Genomic DNA, 22,896 nt, shown 5'->3' on the forward strand with positions numbered 1-22,896 from the left:
ACTGAGCAATCCCTAACTGGTACACGACTTGCTGAAATAGACCTGACATGAAATTTGATCCCTGGTCGGACTGTATAGACATAGGAAGTCCTACTAACGTGAAAAATTTGATAAGAGCTTTGACAATAGTAGGTGTCTTGATATTTCTTAGCGGAATAGCCTCAGGAAAGCGTGTGGATGTACACATGATTGTCAATAAATACGCATTTCCAGTTTTGGTCTTTGGTAAAGGTCCAACGCAGTCAATTAGAACTCTGCTGAAAGGTTCGTCAAAGGCTGGAATAGGCAGAAGTGGTGCTGGTGGTATTTTCTGGTTAGGCTTACCAACAACCTGGCATATATGGCATGATTTGCAGTATTCTGCGACATCATTTCGAAGTCTGGGCCAGTAGAAATGCTGCAAGATCTTAAGGCAAGTCTTCCTTATACCTAAGTGTCCAGCCAAGGGGGTGTCATGGGCAAGACCAATAATTTCTTGCCTATAAACTTTAGGCACCACCACTTGGTATACCACTCTCCATTCCTCCTCTGGGGTAGCATCCGGAGGCCTCCACTTCCTCATTAAAATGCCGTCCTGATGGTAATAGCATTCGGCCACTTTGTCTGCTTCCTCCTGTGGTTGAGCCCGCTGGTTGAGCTGAAGAACCTCAGGGTCTTTATGTTGTTCTTCGAATAAATTCTTTCGGTCTAATGAATGGCTGTTTACGTTTGGCCATGGCATAATAACATTCTTGTTAACACTAGGTGGTCTTATTATGGCCTTTTCTGAGCTACCAGGACCTTCAATGTCAGCTAGGAAAGTGTCAGAAAGGTCCATGTAATCAAACTGGTCTTCTTGCAAATTCTCATCTTGTTGTTTTCTAGCCATCGCCCTAGTAACAACACAAGCTGGATACAATTCAGCATCATCTTCAGGTGATTTAACATCCACCACTGGTTCACTGGTAACAATTGGTTCAGCAACCACTTTGTTCCTAGCTAGATCATTTCCTAGCAATAATGTAACACCCTCTACAGGGAGATTAGGACGAACACCTACAATAACTGGTCCAGTTATCAAATCTGACTTCAGATAAATACGATGGAGAGGAACATCTATACAACCTAACTCTACACCTTGTAACAAAACGGAGGCACCAACAGAAGTCTTCTCGGACAAAGGCAACACACCTTCTAACAATAAAGACTGAGAAGCTCCAGTGTCCCGTAAAATCTTAATAGGCTGAAGAGTGGTATCATCAACAATAGAAATAAACCCATCAGACATAAAGGGTTTATATTCCTCCATGTAATCACAAAAACTGGACTTAAAAGCCTGACTCGTAGGACATTCCAACGTACTGGTAATATAAGGTGTCGTACACGCACTGGACTTCGGCTTATTATCTCGTTCATTCTTCTTCTGGAGTCTAAAACAATCAGCCATCAGGTGACCATTCTTCTTACAATAAGCACAAATCAGTGACTTCTTCTCAAAAGTATCAAATTTCGGACTAGACATATTAAAACTGGACTGACTCTTATTCTGTGCAACAGTCTTACTATCAGTACGCTCAGTGCTTTGATTTTTGTAATTTCCACTTGAAGTATTAACATTTTGACCCTTGAAACTTCTTTTATGTGAAAGGGTATAATTATCTGAAATAACAGCTGCATCATGTATTGTCCCAACAGTTTTGTCGTCTAAATGTGTTTTTAAGTCTAAATGAACACATTGTTTGAACTCTTCTAATAACATCAATTGTCTTAGGTTATCAAAAGTGTTATCTGTTTTCTTTGAAGTAAGCCATTTATCAAATAGATCTTCTTTTTCCCGAGCAAATTCCACATAGGTTTGTGAATCAAACTTTTTATAAGATCTAAATTTCTGTCTATATGCTTCTGGTACTAGCTCATAAGCTTTCAAAACTTCCTGTTTTACCATGTCATAATCGGAACTTTTTTCTGATGGAAGTGCGGAGTATATTTCAGCGGCCTTACCCTCAAAAACACTTTGTAGCATTGTAGTCCAATATGGCTTTGGCCACTTCAAATTATGAGCAATTTTCTCAAACTGTGGAAAATATTTATCGACTGTTTTTTCACAAAATTTGGGAACCAAACGTATATTTTTTGCTGCATCAAAATATTCTGATTTCGACTGAACTTTAGTGTTGCTTTCTTCTTTGACCATTTCAAGTTTTAGTTTCTCCATCTCTAATCTTTCCCTCATTTCAAGTTCTGCCTGTTTTAACTTAAATTCATCTTGTTTTAATTTAAATTCATCTTCTTTTTCTTTTATTTTCTCCATTTCCAACCTTTCCTTCATTTCGAGTTCTTTTATTTTTATTTTCTCCATCTCCTTCATTTCTAGTTCTTTTAATCTAAGTTCATGTTCTAATTCAAGCTGTTTTAATTTAAAGGCGTCAACATTTTCGACCTTAAGTTCAAGAGCCTCTTCACCTAAAATTTCTGAGTCAACTAATTTGTCTATTACCAAATTTTTTATAATTTGTTTTCTCATAGATACCTTAAAATTCAATTTCAGATGTTTAGCAAGCAACACTAATTCCTCTTTCTTTAAATTATCAAACCCCTCCAGGTCTGGCGTTTTCAAAAATTTACCGGCATCAAATGCCATTTTGTAGAATTTTGTTGGCTAGTTATAATAAAAATTACTAAACAAATTTTGAATTAGAGATTTTCGGTATCCCGGACGAGCCCCCAATTTCTGTTACGGCCAGAAATCGCCTTTTAATTGTAGCCAACAAAAGACACAAATCAATAATAAAATTTAACAATATTTATTATACAAAAGTTTACAAGAAGTATTACACAAATTTTACTATCAACTTAACTGTCAAAATATGAGTCCATTGATCTTTTATCTTTATCTGTATCCGGATATCTTTCGGAATCCAATCTGAATATTACGGTCACAATCCAGTATGATGTTGTTTGTAGAATAAAAGTGTCAATCCAAAGGCTATGAATATTAATGTCTATCGATGTCTAAGTCCAAATCCAAGAGTGAGTGTTTTACTTTAGTGTCTGTATATATATATAGTTGAGACGGAAAACTCTAGAACATTCTATAAATGGAAAGTTCTAGAAACTATAACGGAAGTTTCTGGAATAAAGTAGAAGTTTAAATTACGCATCTTTTATAGGGATCATTCTGGAAAGTTCCAATCATTCTGTAATTGTTCCAGTGATTTCTAAACTGCACAGTTCTAAGATTATTCTGTAAACAACTATCAGGCCACACAACACAAATTAGGCCAACATAAATAAATACAATAATTACAATATCATAACATCAGGGTAACTCTCACATAGGTTATTTGACTTATCTGACGGATCCTATGGGTCACCGATCACCGATCACTCATCGATCAGTCAAACATCCGTCACCGATCATTCACCGATCAGTCAAGTTCACGTCAAACAGTAACGCCTAAGGTTGCAAGTACTGTATGCAAGTATGATAAAGTGTTCATTTTATATCTTCATAATTCTCGTACATATTGGAAATAATAATTTCATGCTGGGCTTGATTTTGATAAGAATTATTTGACAATTATAGATACGTTTACAGCATTTGTTCAGTCACTGATTTCTTTAGGTAACATGTTTATGGCCTAATTAACACCTTTGATGGTCCTTAATCTGTTGATCACTTTATCATGGGTTAATTAGTGTTGTCACTACGATTTACACGGATCAATGTTTACTTTGTAATTTCCTTCAATTCAGACTATTTGTAACCTTCGTTTCTAAAGGCTTTAATTTCCCTTTTTTTTTTTTTTAGAAAACTAAAATCCACGAATTTAAAAACCCACGAACATGTAAATATTGCTCAAACCACGAAAATTGATACTTACGAATTAAAGTACTTTCACAATACCTCAATGGACAGAATATAGAACCTCAAATAAAGAGGAGTACTAGTTGAAGCAAGATGTTATACAGAATAAACTATGTAAATAATTATAAGAATAAAAAGATTGTTATAAAAAATAATTATTTTCACAGGCAATGATGAAAAAATACAGAATGTGTCAGCTTTCTTTTTTATATTAACTTTTTTACACATTATATATAAAAAAGAAGATGTTGTATGATTGCCAATGAGACAACTGTCCACAAGAGACCAAAATGACACAGACATTAACAACTATAGGTCACTGTACAGCCTTCAACTATGAGCAAAGCCCATTTTGCATAGTCAGCTATAAAATGCCCCAATATGACAATGTAAAACAATTATGACTGGCTAATAGTTCATGGCTTTATTCTATTTTTTCTTGTAGACATTAACGAATGTGGAAGTATTAGTTTGAACAACTGCACAGAGAACGCGACCTGTTTTGATACGGACGGCAGTTTTGATTGCGTTTGTGACTCAGGGTATACTGGTCAAGGAGATGTAAATTGCACAGGTTAGTTTATTTTATGATCTTTTATTCGTTTGCTACCATTATAATTTTCTTGTCAAGCTTGTCGATCTTAAGATATGCCTAGTTTCCTTAAATCTTTTCTAGACTTTGTTTTAATTTTCACTTCTTTAAAGCATTTGATTAGTTTATAATGTAGATTGCAGCAGAGTGCACAGTTAGTTTTGCTTCGCCCCAAAAAATACATGAATTTCATATATATTTCACATCATATTTCTATAATTTGCTTTTGTAATTTTCAGTTTCAAAGGAAGTTATAAATAGTGAGACTATAATTATGTGTAGTCATATTTCAAATTAGTCAAGTGTTGTTCATTATTTGTGTTTTTATGTCATCTATAATAAACATAATTTTTGTTACTCTTATACTATTGTTGTAAGTGAGGTATTTTAAACATTTTATTAGAAAAATTACATTATCATTGAATGAAATAGTTGTAAACACACAAATTGTAACAGTTGACAATATTTAGATTAAGCATAACATTGTATTATACATGTATACTCAGTCAAGTTTTTTAATACATAGTTAGTATAGTTATTTATGTTTACCGGTTATTATATTAATAGATTAGAACATATTTAACTATTATAACTGAAGCTGTTACTACAGTTGAGCCTGATACTACACAAACAACAGAAACTATTGAGTCAACAGCGACAGAAAAAAGGTATCTTTTCCTACCATTTGAAATTTTTTGTTGAAGTGTGTCAATTTCAAAAATTTGCCTAATTGTGTGGTTTTGTGGTTAATACTTCTTTCATAGCATTTTGAGAGGAAATCGAAATTTAAAGCAGCAAAAATAAGATAATTACTTGTTGTTGGTGAAAATGAGACGATTTGGATGATTGAAAAAAAAGAAAAAAAAAAGAGAATATGTACATCAGGAAATAAAAGTTTGTCTAATAAATTATCGTTAATTTATAAGATATTTTGATAATAAAAAATTCAAATAATAAAAGAACAGCAGTCATTATTGTGCTGAAAAGATTTGTATCAAAATATGATTTGATTTTCATTTCCTCAATAATGTTGGGGACTGGTTTAGTGTGTAAAATGCAGGTCATTGTACAATCATTTTTCTATTCAGAAATGACATATATTTAACATCATATTTCTTTAGTTTGATTTGTAAATTGAACACTTTCAATGAAATAATACGTTAGAAGATAGTAAAAGATTATTTATAGACATATTGCTAATTAATCTTTAGTCAGCTACAATAAGTAAGATTTTTACAAACAGTAAACTTACTACAATTAATGTAACTAATGTATTCTAACTATTTTTAGAAAAAGTTAGCATTTTTGCATTTGAATTAAATAATTGTAAAAAGTCGAGAATATTGAGATTTACACATATAACTGAAATATACTGAAACCAATCTTCATATGTAGTAGATGTAAATATTTATTTTTTTACATATAATTATATTGATATTTAACAACCTTTCATTACTATTATAAATGAAGCTGTCACAACAGTTGAGACAACGTCTGAAACTTTAGAAACAACAGGACATATGGGGTCAACAACAGCTGAAAAGGGTACTTGATCTACCACAGAAAGATTTACAAAACAGACAACTGAAACCTCTTCACAAAGTATGACAGCACAAACTACTGAAGCTTCAACTGACATTTTTTCTACCAACAATTATTCCGGAACCACAGCAGAAAGTGCTTCCACAGAAGGCACTTCAACTGAAACCTCTGGAACCACCACAGAAGGCACTGCAGCTCAAACCTCTGAAACCACCATAGAAGGCACTTCAACTGAAACCTCTGGAACCACCACAGAAAATACTCTAGCCACTAGTCAAAGTGAAACTTCAACAGTCATTACTACTACCATGAAAAACCCTGCAATACAAGGTGTCACAACCATACAAACCACTGAAATCTCAACAAACAATGGTTTATCTACATATAGTATAGATATCACATCAGACAGTGTCACTGCAACTCAGAGATCTGAAGCCACTTCAGACAGTGGTACAGTCATTACTAATACTGCGGCCACGACAGACAGTGCCACAAGTTCTATAAACACTGTACCTCAAGGTATCGGAACCAGTTCAGAAAGTAGTGTGGCCACACAAGACACTCAAACGACAACATCTATGCCGTCTGGTACACAGACAGCTGAGGATTCTGAAGTGACAACACAAGAAATATCCACAGTTGATTTCTCCAGTAGTGAAGGTACTTGAGCATTTTATCCATGCTCTCCTCTTTTTATTGATTATTGGTGATTTGGTGATTTCAAATTTCTTATGTTAATTTCTCTCTAAATTCTACTTTAGAGGTGTTTTCAATTTTGGTTTTAATGGTACTTCTTCTTTTTCAAAGTTTTTATGTTTAAATTCGTCTCAAGAGTTCAATGACTTCTTTAAAATAATACTTTTCCACAATTTTTCAACTGTTACTTTAAGGGAAGAAAGTTTTTTTTTCCTCAACAGTCACTACCAGCTGTTACTAATTTCATTCAAAATTTGTTATAGATTTCATTTTACAGGAGATTCTGTTATGATTTTGGTTTCTTTTTCATGTTTTGTTCTTAATTTATACTGAATTAAATAGGGTTTAAACTTTTTTATGTCACAATTTATGATAATTATGTTGATTAAGATCAGTTCCATATCACTTAAAGTTAATTTTGCATTTTATGTTTTTAGTACCTTTAATTATTTTAGAACTAAATAGTTTGTATTAGATATATTTATAATGTACCTTATGTTGAGAAAAGCTTTGTCCTAATTTGTGTATACATGTCAATTGTAGCAACATCATCAACAGTTCAATCTACAGGTAAAAAAAATCAACCTACCCAATACCTGAGTTTGCACAACATCTTATCTTATTAATTTTTGTGTGAACAATCTTCCCTGGTGTGACTGAATATATGTCTACTTCTTTTTTCCTTTATTTTTCATAAACAATCATCTATTACAGACTAGGGGAATAGCTCTGGTAGCATGGATGGAGGTGATTGCATACAGACACATAAAACACTTCAGCTTCCATTTCTACATTTTAATCAGAAAAGATAACATCACAAACATTAATACAAATTACAGGCAAAAGGGAAACAACTCTCTTACACACAGAAACATACTTCGACCATACATACTGATATATAAAACATCAATAAATACAGGTGTAGTTGATTGAATCATAACTAAACCTTCATACACAAAAAAAATAAGAAAAGCATTATTAAATAATAATGGTAAATAAAGGAACAAGATATCTTTGCTTCTTGTCATGTTTTCATGGATGATCTTCTAAAGATAAACTTGTTGTTTCCCACAGAAATATAACTTTTTGAGAGACCAACAATTATAGCAATGGCCTTTGACCAGAATATGCATTTTCTTTCTATGTATTTTATTGTTTCTTTTCTCTTTGGAAAGAAGGTTATGTGAAGATGGTGCCTGTTGAACTTTTATTTCATACTAAAACCATCATTTCAACGTTTCCTTTCATCTTTCACCTTTCTTCATTAACTTGGAATGGTTTAATCTGGTGTGTGTGTGTGTGTGTGTATACCGTACTATTACTGTACAAACTTATAATTATGTGTTCTCCCCTCCTTTTGAAATCAAATTTGTGTTTTGATTGCTTATATTTTATTGTGTTCATAAAATATTGTTTGTTATAGTCAGTCAGATGTTATATGATTTTCAGTATCTTGGTTATCTACTCTTTTATAAAGAGAAGAAATTAATGTTTTAATTACACTTGTTTTTTTTTTTATCTGTATGTTTTACTGTAAGATTCAGCAGAATAATTATCCAAGTTTAGATGAAGAGTCCTGCAAATAAATCAAGAAGTACATTTAAATGAACACATATTGCCATTAAGGAAGTTCGCTTGTCATGTTTTTGAATTTTTGTCAGATTTTGGAATCCTCTGGTTTTATCCCTTTGAATGCCTTAAAAAAATTTGCCCATGGAACCACATTAATTTTTTCTTTTTTTACATGTATCATTATACGCCATCTGTAAAAGTCTTATAAAATCTTTGTTATTTTTTAATAGTTTTTAAGGACTTAAACTTGTCAATGATAAAGCTATGAAAAATCAACAGAGAACATTTTACTGCCAAAATTTCAATGGCTTATATCTCCAAAACAATCTTGTTGGATCAAATATACAACAAAAACACAAGAATGTTTGAAAAAGAAGAGCTATGAAAGATTTTTTCGAAAATAATAACTAAAGATTGATAAAGACAGACAAGTACAACATTTCAAAAGTCTTCCACGAATTTGACATGTTTGAGAATTCTAAATTTATATTCAGCTGATGTCTGATCTATGGTTGGGTTGTTGTCTTTATGACGCATTCCCCATTTCCATTCTCAATTTTACATTTGACCTATATTTATTTTTGCTCTTTTGGGTGTTCATAGAATAAGAATAAGAATAAGAATTTTATTAGTATAAAATCCAAACAATAGGATTGTTACTAAAATATACAACAAAAACAAACAAACAAACAGTGGCATATTAAATACAAAACGATAGTCATTAAACACTACAAACATGTAGCATTGAAAGACAAACAAAAACATAGATTATTAGTATTAATTATAATACTATTTTTGACAGCATGCCTCCTCTTTAAAATTATCAATTAAAATATTATGCTTATCTTACAAAAAATATGTTATAATATATATAACATTATAAGTTGATATATTCATAGTGTTATGAAAAGCTTGTAATTTTGAAACTGAGTAGCGAACTTCCTTAAAAGAACATTAATTATAGTTCAGATAAAAAAGGAAGAAAAATCTGCACTATTAGCTTTCTTATATTACTCATGGAGTAAAAATTCATTTTTTGCTTGTAATTTATATATTAAAAACATTATGTTGGTTAAACTTATATAATATTTTGAATTTTATTATTCTTGTTGATACTGTTAAAACAGAACATGGGTAAATTATTTTTATACACTTTGGATCATTTTGAATACTTTGCCAATATTGCTGCAGTATATATGGATAACGATTTTAGTGAAGGGTTGATGTGATACACAACAGAAGATCCAATGATCAGGTGTAAGAAGTGGAAAAGCTTCACAAATCCAATGTTGTTCTGGGTTCAAACAGGTTTTTTACGCTTAATGAAAAGAACATTTACTTTATGTTATGCTTGAATTTATCAAAATTCTATTTTGCTACTTAAGCTCTAGAAACAACAACTGAAGGAAGCACTACACAAGAAGCTACAACTCTAGAAACTACAACGCAAGAAGCTACAACACAAGAAGCTACCACAACTCAAGAGGTTACCACAGTTAAGACAACAACTCCAGAAGCAACAACAAAGGTTGTAACAACAAAAAGTGAAACAACTCAAAAAGCAACAACACAAGAAATAACAACACAGGGAGCAACAACCAAAGATGCCACAACTACTGAAGGTATCCAAGAACTGAAGTTCAAGTTTTTAAAAAGAAGCTGCATTATTTTTCTTTCAAAACAAAAATTTAAAAAAAATCATTTTAATTTCTTTTCATATGAAAATTGCAATAGAATGAAAATAAAAATTTTAAAATGATAAATTTGATGAGAAAGTATTTATAAATATTGTTTCATTTCCTTTTGGTCGGATTCATTTTAATCTTTATTAATTATGTTCTATAACGAACTGCCTAAAGTTGGCAGTTTATTTTTTTTTAAATGAGTACAGATGTGGATTTTTCTTTTTGATACAACTGTCATATATACTGGAGAATTAATTTAGGAAAAGAAATCCTTCTGGAAAATAATTCTGATAATGGAAATAGTTTGAAAATACACAATCATTTAAGTTTCAATGTACGCTTCTCGTTGTGGTCCATTAGTAATTGTGAAACCATTTTTGTATTTGGCATTTTTATTCATTTGTATGTACATACATTTCAAAATCATTTTTAATATTTGTAATTATATATTTTGTTTTGTAATTAGCTAAAATAAGTTGTCTTTGATATTTATGATATGATTTTTGTTGCTTATAGCCACTACTGCAGTCCAAACTACAGGTAAAGTCCCTATAATGCACTCCCGACATCCTCTTATTAGCAATGTATTCTGTATCTTTGTATAACTGCATTTGCACTTGATTATATGGATTTACTTGGTACATACTTTTGTTCTGAATTTCTTTCTATCTTTGTGTCATATTTACATAATATTTACATATTTCTTTAGGAAGCTCTTCTTGAATTGTCAAAACAATTATGATAGTCCTAATAATATCCATGTTATGGTTCTTTCATACTGTGATAAAAGCAAACAACTTGTTCAATTTTATCATTTATGAATATAAAAATTTAGAATTCTAAAATGCTGGAAGACTTTTAATATGTTGTACTTGTCTGTCTATTTCAATCTATAGTTATTATTTTAGAAAACATCTGTTATAGTTCTTCATTTACAGACATTCATGAGAGTTTTTTGTATATTTGATACAAAATATAAATGAAAACCATAAATACATATTTTTTGTTGCATTTAAGAAATAATTTAATTTTGATGTTTTAAACAAATACATTTAGATTAAGGAATATTATGGTTAAATGTGATTGAAAAATAGTATTGAAGTACCCGGTAAAATATTTATGAAAGAGTGTTTATACAGTAAGAATAATTCCCTATGCATGTACCCTTTTTCTTGAAAGTTGATTAAAAGAAAAGTTCAATACTTTTGTAAACAAAAGTTTCTGTTATATTTCAATTTCTCATTTAATTATAATATCAATTGAATGACTCAAACTGGCTAAAATTATTGTAATTGTACTTGACCATTCTTAATTCCAATATCCAATTTTTAGCTCATCTGGCCCAAAGGGCCAAATGAGCTTTTCTGATCACTTGGCATCCGTTGTCCATCATCGTCTGTCGTTGTTGTCGTCGTTAACTTTTCACATTTTGAACTTCTTCTAGAGAACCACTGAATGGAATGAAACCACACATAGCATGAATGTTCCTTATGAGGTGCTGACCAAGTGTTGTTACTTTGTAGCTGATCCATCATCCAAGATGGCTACCAGCAGGGGACTTAGTTAAACATAGGACCCTATGGAAATGCATACACATGACTTCTTTTAGAGAACTGAATGGAATGAAACCAAACATAGCATGAATGTTCCTTATGAGGTGCTGACCAAGTGTTGTTACTTTGTAGCCTATCCATCATCCAAGATTGCCGCCAGCGGGCTACTTAGTTTAACATAGGACCCTATTGGAAATGCATACAAATGACTTCTTTTTGAGAACCACTAAATGTAATGAAACCAAACATAGCATGCATGTTCCTTATGAGGTGCTGGCCAAGTTTTGTTACTTTGTAGCCGATCCATCATCCAAAATGGCCGCCAGCGGGGGACTTAGTTTAACATAGGACCCTATGGGAAATGCATACAAATGACTTCTTTTAGAGAACAACTGAATGTAATAAAACCAAACATAGCATGTATGTTCCTTATGAGGTGCTGACCAAGTGTTGTTACTTTGTAGCCGATCTATAATTCAAAACATCCGCTAGCGGGGGACTTAATTTAACATAGGACCCTAGGGGAAATGCCTACACAAGTCTTCTTCTAGAGAACCACTGAAGTGATTTAAACCAAACATAGCAAGAATGTTCCTTTCCTTAGGAGGTGCTGGCCAAGTGTTGTTACTTTGTAGCCAAATGTTATCTTTTTTTATATGATTTCAAAAACCGAAGTAGAGTCAGGTGAGCAATACAGGCTCTTGAGAGCCTCTGATTAATATAGCTTTTATAAGAATCAAACAGATTTACAGCAACCAAGACTTGGTTAAAGTAAAAATGTTTAATATTGTTAATAGCTATATATATATAAAAATTTGTAAGGGTTCCACGGAACCCAGTGTCTCGCCTACTTTTGCTGTTAATCGCAGACTCAACAAAAATGAGGAAAAACATCAATAAAAATTTCCCTCTCGATACTGTCTTTTGATTGAAAGAAGCTTCCAAGTTTGGTAAAAAAATCCAGGATAGTTTATGAATCTAATAAATGTTTTATAAATTTTAACTGCAGACTGTATGTAATGTTAACTGGAAGAAAAACTAAGTCCATTTATAAGTAAAATACGGAAAAAGTGATTTTTGTTTTTACAAAATTTACTTCGGAATAATATCTTATGATCAGAAATAAGCCTTTGTTTAAGTTTAGAAGAAATCCAGGATAGTTTAAGAACATTATAAAAATTTAAAAAACTTAAACCACAGAGTGAATGTTTTGTTTCTGGCAAAAAAACTAAGTCCATTTATAAGTAAAATACGGAAAAGTGGAATTTTTTTTTTACAAAATTATCTTCTTGATACTATCTTATGATCATAAACAAGCTTCTGTCCAAGTTTGGTACAAATCAAGGATAGTTTATGAAAGTTATTAAAATTTTAAAAACTTTAACCACAGAGTGAATGTAATGTTTCCTCGCAGGAAAACTAAGTCCATTTATAAGTACAATACAGAAAAAATGGAATTTTATTTTTACAAAATTTACTTCTGGATACTTTCTTATGATCATAAACAAGCTTCTGTCCAAATTTGGTAGAAATTCAGTATAGTTTAAGAAAGCTATTACAATTTCAAAAACTTTAACCAAAGAGTGAATATTTGTGGACGCCGCCGCCGCCGAAGGAATGTAGGATCGCTTGGTCTCGCTTTTTCGACTAAAGTCGAAGGCTCCACAAAAATAAAATCATAAAAATACTGAACTCAGAGGAAAATTCAAAACAGAAAGTCCCTAATCCAATGGCAAAATCAAAAGCTCAAACATATCATGTATGAATTATAATATTTTATGATATAATATGCTATACTCAGGGAAGAGGATTTTGTAAATCACTTTTTATTTTGTAATGTTGTTTATATGTAAATGTAGCTACTGTTATATATATTACATTCTGCTCTTATACTCTGTGCACAATACCTACCTATGTAATTCACCACCAATCATTTTTCTACCATTATAATGAATATTGATCTTTATTTCGTACTCAGTGCACAATACACACCTTTGTAATTCACCATCAATCATTTTTCTTCCATTATAGTGTATAATATTCTTTATTTCATACTCTGTGCACAATACATGTGTTTGTAATTGACACCATCAATCATTTTACAACTATTATAATATACATTGATTTTTATTTCATACTCTGTGCACCATACATACATTTGTAACTTATCATCACTCATTTACAACATTAAGATTCAGTTTAAAAATAAAGAAAAACAGTGAGAAATAATAATGAAAAATGAAACAAATTGGACTTCTCTTCATTTTAAGTTGTCAATCATTTATTCTGTACACTTATTTTATCATACCCACTATTTAGATCATTCCATACCAAAATGATATTTGCAGCTTCTCTACTGCATTCATAAGGATCCTAGCAAAGCTGCTTTAAATGTTAAGCTATATAAAACATGGTAAAGTTAAATGATATATCAATTTTAAGCTTCACTATAAAGCTATTTAGCTGTTGAATTCCTCATGTAAGTCACTGCACATCCTTTACTCAGATAGTGTTTGAGATGCATATAAAAGTTAAAAAAAATCACTGTTCACAATTGCATTGCTACTATGTTTCACTTGCAGGAATTTTGTAATTGACCATGATATTTGATTCTTGTCTCACTTTTGTATAGTGAAACAGAATATGAGACAATGATGGCTAATTTCGTTTACCATAACGATAGCTCTATATATTGGGTCTCATTGGGGTCTAAGCGTGACGGGGGATTGCTGATTTTTGGTAAGCGTGACACGGGAAAGTCAAATTATTGTGTCGTGAAAACAGGAAATTAGGTCTAGCAGGACCCAGGAAATGACAAAAAAATGAGAATTGCTTACGTACATAGTGTAAGCGGGATACAGGAATCTGACAAAACAGTAAGCGGGATCTGGGATCAGAACCCCCCAATGAGACCCCTATATATAATACAGTAGGTAAAAGAATTTGATAATTCTATATCTTACATTCAGATGCCTAATATTACAATGTTTTCATACTGGCATTTGTCTGTTGTCCTCGTTCTCATTTTTATGGTTCAAGGATTGCTTAAAAAATTGTTTTATTATGTGATTTGAAGCAGTTATGAGTAAAAGGGCAGATGAATTTGGTATATATGGAATCATTGCAAGTTACACATGTATGTTAGATAGGGTTAATCTGACATCATTTTAAAAATTCATTGGCCAATCAACATTAAGTTTTCACAATTGGGTCCACTTTTATAAGAAACTGTCATCAAAAAGTTTTTAAGCTTACAGTGAGCATGGTGAGTTGACTGTTAGTGTTGCTCTCCACCAATTGCAACTCATTTAAAATTTTGACCAAATTGCAATTTGTTTTTTAAAATCAAATTGCTCAACTGGTCAGAAATTTGAACCAACTGCTGTAGAAAACCACAGCCAAGTCATGAAAGTGCAAGGTGATAAAATAAAACATACTTACAATCCTATAAGACTTTAACTCCACTTTAATGATGTTGTGACAAAATCAGTTTATCAGTTTGTATAGTTATATTATATTCATTTCCATGCTGAAGGGGAACTGTTTATTTTGAATTGCTATTAAATTGTCCAAACTAAGCTTTCATATAGTTTTTCTTTATAAAAGTATTCTATATTTATAAGAATCAGATATCATTTTAAATAAAACATCATATATTCAGTAAAATATGTGTGAAATAACAATATGCTATTGATAAATTTTCAGGGGAGATAACCTAAAATATTATTCTTTTGAATAAAGACTTTTTGAAAGAAAAGTTATCATCTCCCCCATGGAAACTTCCTACAAACATATATTGCAATTTTACACATATTTTACTGAATATGAAATGTTTTAATTCACATAATGTCTGATTCTTATAAATACTAGAACACACCCGTGATATCGCAGGTCCGTGACTGAATTAAAGTATATAACTATGCGCAAGCCTTATGTTAGTATTAGTATTGTCATTTGATAAAGTCATGCCGATTATAAGATACACAGTTTTCTCCGCTTTCAAATCTTTCTGTTTGAACCCGCCGAACTGGAACTTATCAATTATTGATAATATTAATTATTTGGAAAACAAAAGGTCCTGGAATGGAGTACTTTTTAATCAACAGCAATGTCCTATATTAGTCATAAATAAAGTTGAATTCTTTGATTCGCTGTTTTACGTCATGCCCGCTAACAAATTGAAAACTGTACCTATACAGTCTTATTTTAGTCCAGATTTTTAGTATTCGTATTGTTATCTTAGAAAGTCTAACTGATTAAAATACTACAATAGGTAACAATTTGACAATTAAGTAGTGTCAACCCCGAGATTATGACCCGTGTAATACTACATAACATATTAATCCTGAATACACCGTTTGGTGGTGCGCCTGTCAGATGCGGAACATACAGATAAGGTAATCGGTAACAGGTGAATATACTATTGGTATCGGTATTGGACTCGACCCTGAACTTCTTAATTATTGGCAATATTAATTACTTGGAAAACAAAAGGGCCTGGAGTGGTGTAATTTTTAATCTACACCTTTGTACTATATTAGTTATATATAAAGTTGAATTTTTTTATTCGTCGTTTTTACGTGATGACGGCTGACAAATTGGACCTCGTAATTTTAGTATTATAGATAGAATACTTTTAGAAAGAAAAACTATATGAAAGCTTAGTTTGGACAATTTAATAGCAATTCTAAAAAGTATTCTATATTTATAAGAATCAGACATTATGTGAATTAAAACATTTCATATTCAGTAAAATATGTGTAAAATTGCAATATATGTTTGTAGAAAGTTTCCATGGGGGAGATAATAACTTTTCTTTCAAAAAATCTTTATTCAAAAGAATAATATTTTAGGTTATCTCCCCTGAAAATTTATCAATAGCTTATTGTTATTTCACACATATTTTACTGAATATATGATGTTTTATTTAAAATGATATCTGATTCTTATAAATATAGAATACTTTTATAAAGAAAAACTATATGAAAGCTTAGTTTGGACAATTTAATAGCAATTCAAAATAAACAGTTCCCCTTCAGCATGGAAATGAATATAATATAACTATACTAACTGATAAACTGATTTTTGTCACAACATCAATAAAGTGGAGTTAAAGTCTTATAGGATTGTAAGTATATTTTAATTTATCACTTTGCACTTTCACATTTTGACTGAACAATTTGTTCAATTTTCTGACCAGTTGAACAATTTGGTTTAATAAAACAAATTGCAATTTGGTCAAAATTTTGAATGAGTTGCAATTGGTGGAGAGCAACACTAACAGTCAACTCACTGTAAAATTCTCCAAAATGAGATTTTTGTCTTTGAAGGTGTTTAAAGAAGTAACTAATTTTGTTAAATTCTATTTCAGTGAGTGTTCCAACAACAACATATACACCTATATCTGGTAAGTTTTTTATTTTATTTATTATACATTTTTTAGAAAGTGTTTTTATTTAATTTCAATTGTTATAACAAACTTGCTGATGAATGATGTTTATTATTATATTGATTAGGGGAACATGAGTTAATATCAAGTGATTTCCAATTCTCACTCGTTATGAAATCTATAAGTAGTAGCACTTATCTCATATAATGATTTTAATGGTTTTTTTTAAATCTAAAATTATTGAAAGATGAAATATATGAGTTTTGTTTGATGTATGTTTAAATCACTAGTTCTCATTTATATAATACTTATAATTGATTTGAGGAATAGCATTCAATATGTGAAGTTATATAGCATTATTCCCTTTTGTAAAAAAAAGATGCAAGACTTCTGATGATTTTCTGATTCCTGCTTATTAGTTCATCTTTGTCTCTGACAGTATGTTGCATTTAAAGTATTCCTGTATATAGTATCATATTATATCAGAAATATGAATCTGAACTACCTAGATTTTAATATTTTGAGATTTATGATTCTTTTTTTATAGGTGAAATAAAAGTAGAAGTAATCCTGACAATAAATTTCAATGTACGAGCAAATGAAGACTTAACCAATGAAAATACTGCATACTATCAAGAATTATTAAATGAGACTTTTTCTGCGGTAAGTTTATTTACTACGGCATATGGATGTCTAATTTGGTTCACCAGAATCTAATTGAATAATATTATAATTATATGAAAGATTGTTTATTATGATATGCTGAAGTATCCATCTTGCTTTAAAAACTGACTTGGAAAAGACATATTTGTTTTAATGGTAAAATGGAATCATTTACACCTTTGTAATCATGTTAATATCCAAAATGAACAATCCAAAACGGTAAAGGGATAGTAGAAAAATCAGAACTCAAAGAAGACTTCACCATGACAAAGAGTAAACAAATGATGGAACATCAGAAGTCAACAAACAAGCTCTTTCTTTACATTGAATATCAATAATCCCACTTCCAATAATCAGTTGTCTCAAAAACAATAGCAACATTAAAATCATAAATATGATTACACTCAAATCTTCTGGGACAAACAGTTTCATTACTTGGCGTCCGTCATCCGTCGTCGTCTGATAATTTTTTACAAAAATTTTCTCCTCTGAACCTGCTGGACTAAATTTAACCAAACTTGGCAACAATCATCATCAGAGTTTAAAAAAATGTGTCTGATGACCTTGCCTGTCAACCAACATGACCGACATGGCTTAAAAATAGAACATAGGGGTAAAATGCAGTTTTTGGCTTATATCTCTAAAATGAAAGCATTTAGAGCGAATCTGACGTAGGTTAAAATGTTCACCAGGTTAAGATCTATTTCCCCTTAGACCTTCAGACAAATCTGAAAACCCGTTGTTGGGTTGCTGCCCCTGAATTGGTAATTTTAAGGAAATTTTGCAGTTTTTATCTTGAATATTATTATAGATAGAGATAAACTGTGAACAGCAATAATGTTCGGCAAAGTAAGATCTACAAATAAGTTAACATGACCATAATTGTCAGTGGACCCCTTAAGGAGTTACTGCCCTTTATAGTAAAATTTAAACAATTTTTTGTAAATTTTAGTTATCTTTTACAAAACTCTTCTTCTCTGAAACTGCTGAGACAAATTAACCAAACTTGGTCATAATCATCATTTGAGTATCTTGTTTGAAAAATGTGTCTGATGACCATGCCTTTCAACCAACATGCAGTTTGTGGTTTATATCTCTGAAACTAAAGCATTTAGAGTAAATCTGATGGGTGGCAAAAATGTTCAACATTATGTTTATCTGCCCTGATATTTTCAGATGAATCTGACAATCCATTGTTGGGTTGCTGCCCCCGAGTTAGTAATTTTACGGAAATTTTGCAGTTTTTTTTATTATCTCAGATATCATTATAGTATCTTATAATATCTAATATCTAATACTATTAATTATATTTGAACCTTAAATACAAGTGAGAGACACAGGCTCTTGAGAGCCTCTAGTTTTATTTCAATGACATATGCAGGATCCATATTTCACTTTTAAAATAAACATGTTTCACATAAATACTCTTGTAAATAATTTGAAATTATCTTTACACCATTCAGTATCAAACTCATATTTGAAACTATCATTGAGCCACATAAACATAAATTATGATAGTGAATATTTCTATGACCTTTGATTTACCGTCTCGACACATATGATACCAAAAAATGTTGGAAGAGTCAGTATAAATTTCTAAGGTGAAATAGAATAAACATTGATTACAACAATTTTAATGAATTTAAATTTTAATATAATTTGAATGAATCATAATTAAACCTTTTTTCAGTGTGTGAATACATTTTTATTTTTTTATTTTTCAGTTGACAACTTACTACTCTAATTCAGCTGCAACAAAAGACGATTTCATCAGAGTATTTGTTTATAGAATAAGGTAGGGGAAGCTACACCTATATACTTTATATTCCCCCTTTCCATCAATTTGCAAAGAAGAAAAGGACATACTTCTTGTCTTTTTATATTTTTGAATTTGTTGTTTTCTTGTTTTGTAAAGTCTGTTCAGATGAGTACATAAAACATGCCAAAAACAAACCAAGAAGCTTAAAAGGATTGTAAAACTTCATTGAAAATGAAATTAACCTCTTTATGTTTCATAAATGCTACACCATGTTTGTTTTTCTGTATAATTATTGAAGTTTTTGAAATTTGAGCTTTAAGAACAATTTATTTATTTTTTCAGCAAAGGAAGTTTAATAGCGAATCATGCAGTCATAATGAATTCCACATCTACGACTGTCCAAAATAATGTTGCTGCTGCCACACATAATCTTGTAAATGAGGATGCTACACTTACAATTAATAACCAAACAGTTGGTGCCAGTACGGCTGCCATTTATGCACCAGGAGGAAATGGTACTTCATTACTCATACTACTTTTATTTTTTTAATTCCTAGGCTAAGTTATTCTTTTAGATAAGATGATTAGATCATTCTTCCTCTATTTTCCCATTATCAATTCAATTATAGAAATTAAGTCAAAGAGTCAAAATGACACAATATGATTTGAAATTCTATTTATATTTAATAATTTGCTCTTAAAATACTAAGTTCAACAAAAATTGTATAGGAGGTTAGAAAATAACCAATGTATGCCTAAGTGTTTACATGTATTAGAAGGATTTTTGATAAGGCTATTTAACAGCAATTTATATGGATGTATATACTTTTAAATTTTTCTTTAAAAATAATTTATATCTGCGTGATAACAAACAATATAAAATAAAATTGGAAACATGACATCAAAGAATTATTTGAATCCGTAATAATTTTGAATTCAGGAAAATCAGTACGAAAAACAAATTAATATGAAAACTAAGCAAACCAATAGTGTTAGCATGTGAGCATTGCAAAGGCAAATTTTACTTTTACTAATATTTTAGTATAAACTAACTAATCCCCTTAGCCATGTGTGAGTAAGCATGCCTAACCCTGTTAAGTTGGGTTAGGTATCATCATACATTTCTTGTCATTTTCCTGAATTCAAAATTAATCCAGATGCATTTAATTCCTTGTTTTAGTATGATTGTTTTATTTGCTTTGATGAATGTATATTAATATTTTTGAATTGATCTTACAGCTACAGTTACAAAAAATACAACTATGTGTGGCACATTCTATACATGGAACACATGTCCGACAAGTCAGGAATGTTCTATCGCTGGTAATGGCGTACCCTATTGTGCGTAAGTAAACTTAGAATTTATTTATAATCTTTCTGTTAAATAAAAGTCTTTTTTTCTTTTATTCTTTATGGTTCTTAAGGTGGCTCGGGCCTATTCGAAGTTTCTATCAGAATGCATGCATGAAATTGTGCTCAGTCGAATAGTCCCGATCCATCTTAAGTAAAAAGTATTTACTAAATATGCATGAGGAAAAAAAAACTAAAGTTAATTATGTTTTTAACGTCTCTGAAAATCAAAATTTTGAATAAGGCCTCACTGGAGATCAGACTAATGTTCATATGATGAAATCATAATCATTCAGTCAGTTTAATTGAAGTCTGGAGCTGGCATGTCAGTTAACTGCTAGTAGTCTGTTGTTATTTATGTATTATTGTCATTTTGTTTATTTTCTTTGGTGACATCTTCTGACATCAGACTCGGACTTCTCTTGAACTGAATTTTAATGTGCGTATTGTTATGCGTTTACTTTTCTACATTGGTTAGAGGTATAGGGGGAGGGTTGAGATCTCACAAACATGTTTAACCCCGCCGCATTTTTGCGCCTTTTCCAAGTCAGGAGCCTCTGGTTTTTTGTTAGCCTTGTATTATTTTAATTTTAGTTTCTTGTGTACAATTTGGAAATTAGTATGGCGTTCATTATCACTGGACTAGTATATATTTGTTTAGGGGCCAGCTGAAGGACGCCTCCGGGTGCGGGAATTTCTCGCTACATTGAAGACCTGTTGGTGACCCTCTGCTGTTGTTTTTATTTGGTCGGGTTGTTGTCTCTTTGACACATTCCCCATTTCCATTCTCAATTTTAATAGAAAAAATATTCTAAACGACAGTAGAGAGTTCTATTGTGGAATGTAACAGATACACTAGTTATGATTATGAGGATATCATTCTACTCTTTATAATTATATATATTTCCTAAAGCTATGCTTTACACAACTTACTAAAACGACTTTTTTTTATTCATTTGTAATTTCTTTTTTCTGTTTCATGAAGAATACTTGAAATAAATGTATTCTGAGGTTCGAATTTTTTTATTGCATTTTTGATCAGTAACAGTTATAATGTTGTTTTTGAGTTTTACAAATACAGTCGAACCTCGTTGTGTCTAACTCGGTTGTGTCGAAAACTCGGATGAGTGGAAGTAATTTCTCGGTCCCGGTAAAATTCCTGTTTGATCAATGCATAATTACCTCTGATGAGTCGAACTCGGTTGATTCGAATACTCGGTTAAGTCAAGTGAATTTTATAGTCCCGTCGAAGTAAAATTAATGTAAAATTACCCCTGGTCTCGAAGTTCGAAAGTAAGAATTTTCGAAAGATGCAAGCCTAATGATAAAAATTCAAATCGGATGTATTTCTTATGTCACCTAATCATTTTCAAAAGAAATTAAAGCTGAGTAAACATAATTGTTTGTATAACATTTAAAATGACATGTTTATGAAGACCGCTAATTAACACTTTTGTTGATCATTCAAGCAGAATGTTAGTGTTGTTGAACATTTTTCACCTGACATAAAAACGAAACAAATTTAAATGACCCATGTCGAGATTAAATGAAACATTAGATTTAAAACTCATTAATTACAATAAATATTTGTATCTGTACTTGTGTGTTTAATAGCAATTCTTTGTAACCACCAACCAAGTTGCGGCACGCATAGTCTCAGATTTTCTTGAAACTTGGTTTGTTGGTAGCTATCGATAAACTTACAAGAAAAATGTTGACGAAAAATGTATTTATGCCCCCGTTGCCATGGTTAACTCAAAAACGATAAAGGTGACGCCACTTAATTTTCAAATTGATATGTATTATGTGGCAATAAGCATGGTATACAAATTAAACAACATTTGCCTAAGGCAAACTAAAATAAGAGAACGGATACCAACTTTTGGGAAGTAGGGACGGATGAACGTACAAACAGATGGAAAGGGTAACACTTAATGCCACGTCTGCTTCAGAGGGGCATAAAAAGGTTAACATTCATCATTTCAGGCCAGAAATTCCCCTGTAAATAGATAAAAGGTACATGTAGACCCTTTCACTCGGAATATTAAAGGTCCTTTCAGGGTTTTCTATTTATAACAATGTTTATGATGATGGACAATTTAAACTTGCATTTTATTCCTTCATTCTATTTAAGCCATGTAAGCCATCTTGGGATACATTTTTAAAGTACATTATAACTATAAGGATGAGTATGTCCAAATTTGGTTTGTGGAGAAGTCATATAATAAGATAATTTTTCCCAAAAAAG

The 22,896-nt window shown here is 31.1% G+C and overlaps 1 protein-coding gene across 1 annotated transcript in view; it reads left to right on the forward strand.

Annotated features, from left to right (window-relative positions):
• Positions 1 to 22,896, forward strand: part of LOC139510829 (uncharacterized) — a 193,618-nt gene that overhangs the window by 161,103 nt on the left and 9,619 nt on the right. Inside the window, exons 65-72 of the mRNA XM_071297365.1 lie at positions 4,293 to 4,421; positions 9,635 to 9,871; positions 10,451 to 10,474; positions 16,859 to 16,894; positions 17,424 to 17,539; positions 19,264 to 19,334; positions 19,641 to 19,813; positions 20,538 to 20,643. Coding sequence (XP_071153466.1) covers positions 4,293 to 4,421; positions 9,635 to 9,871; positions 10,451 to 10,474; positions 16,859 to 16,894; positions 17,424 to 17,539; positions 19,264 to 19,334; positions 19,641 to 19,813; positions 20,538 to 20,643 — 892 coding nt within the window. The remainder of the gene's footprint in view (positions 1 to 4,292; positions 4,422 to 9,634; positions 9,872 to 10,450; positions 10,475 to 16,858; positions 16,895 to 17,423; positions 17,540 to 19,263; positions 19,335 to 19,640; positions 19,814 to 20,537; positions 20,644 to 22,896) is intronic.

Source organism: Mytilus edulis, chromosome 2 (genome assembly GCF_963676685.1).
Source record: "Mytilus edulis chromosome 2, xbMytEdul2.2, whole genome shotgun sequence".
Taxonomy (NCBI): domain Eukaryota; kingdom Metazoa; phylum Mollusca; class Bivalvia; order Mytilida; family Mytilidae; genus Mytilus; species Mytilus edulis.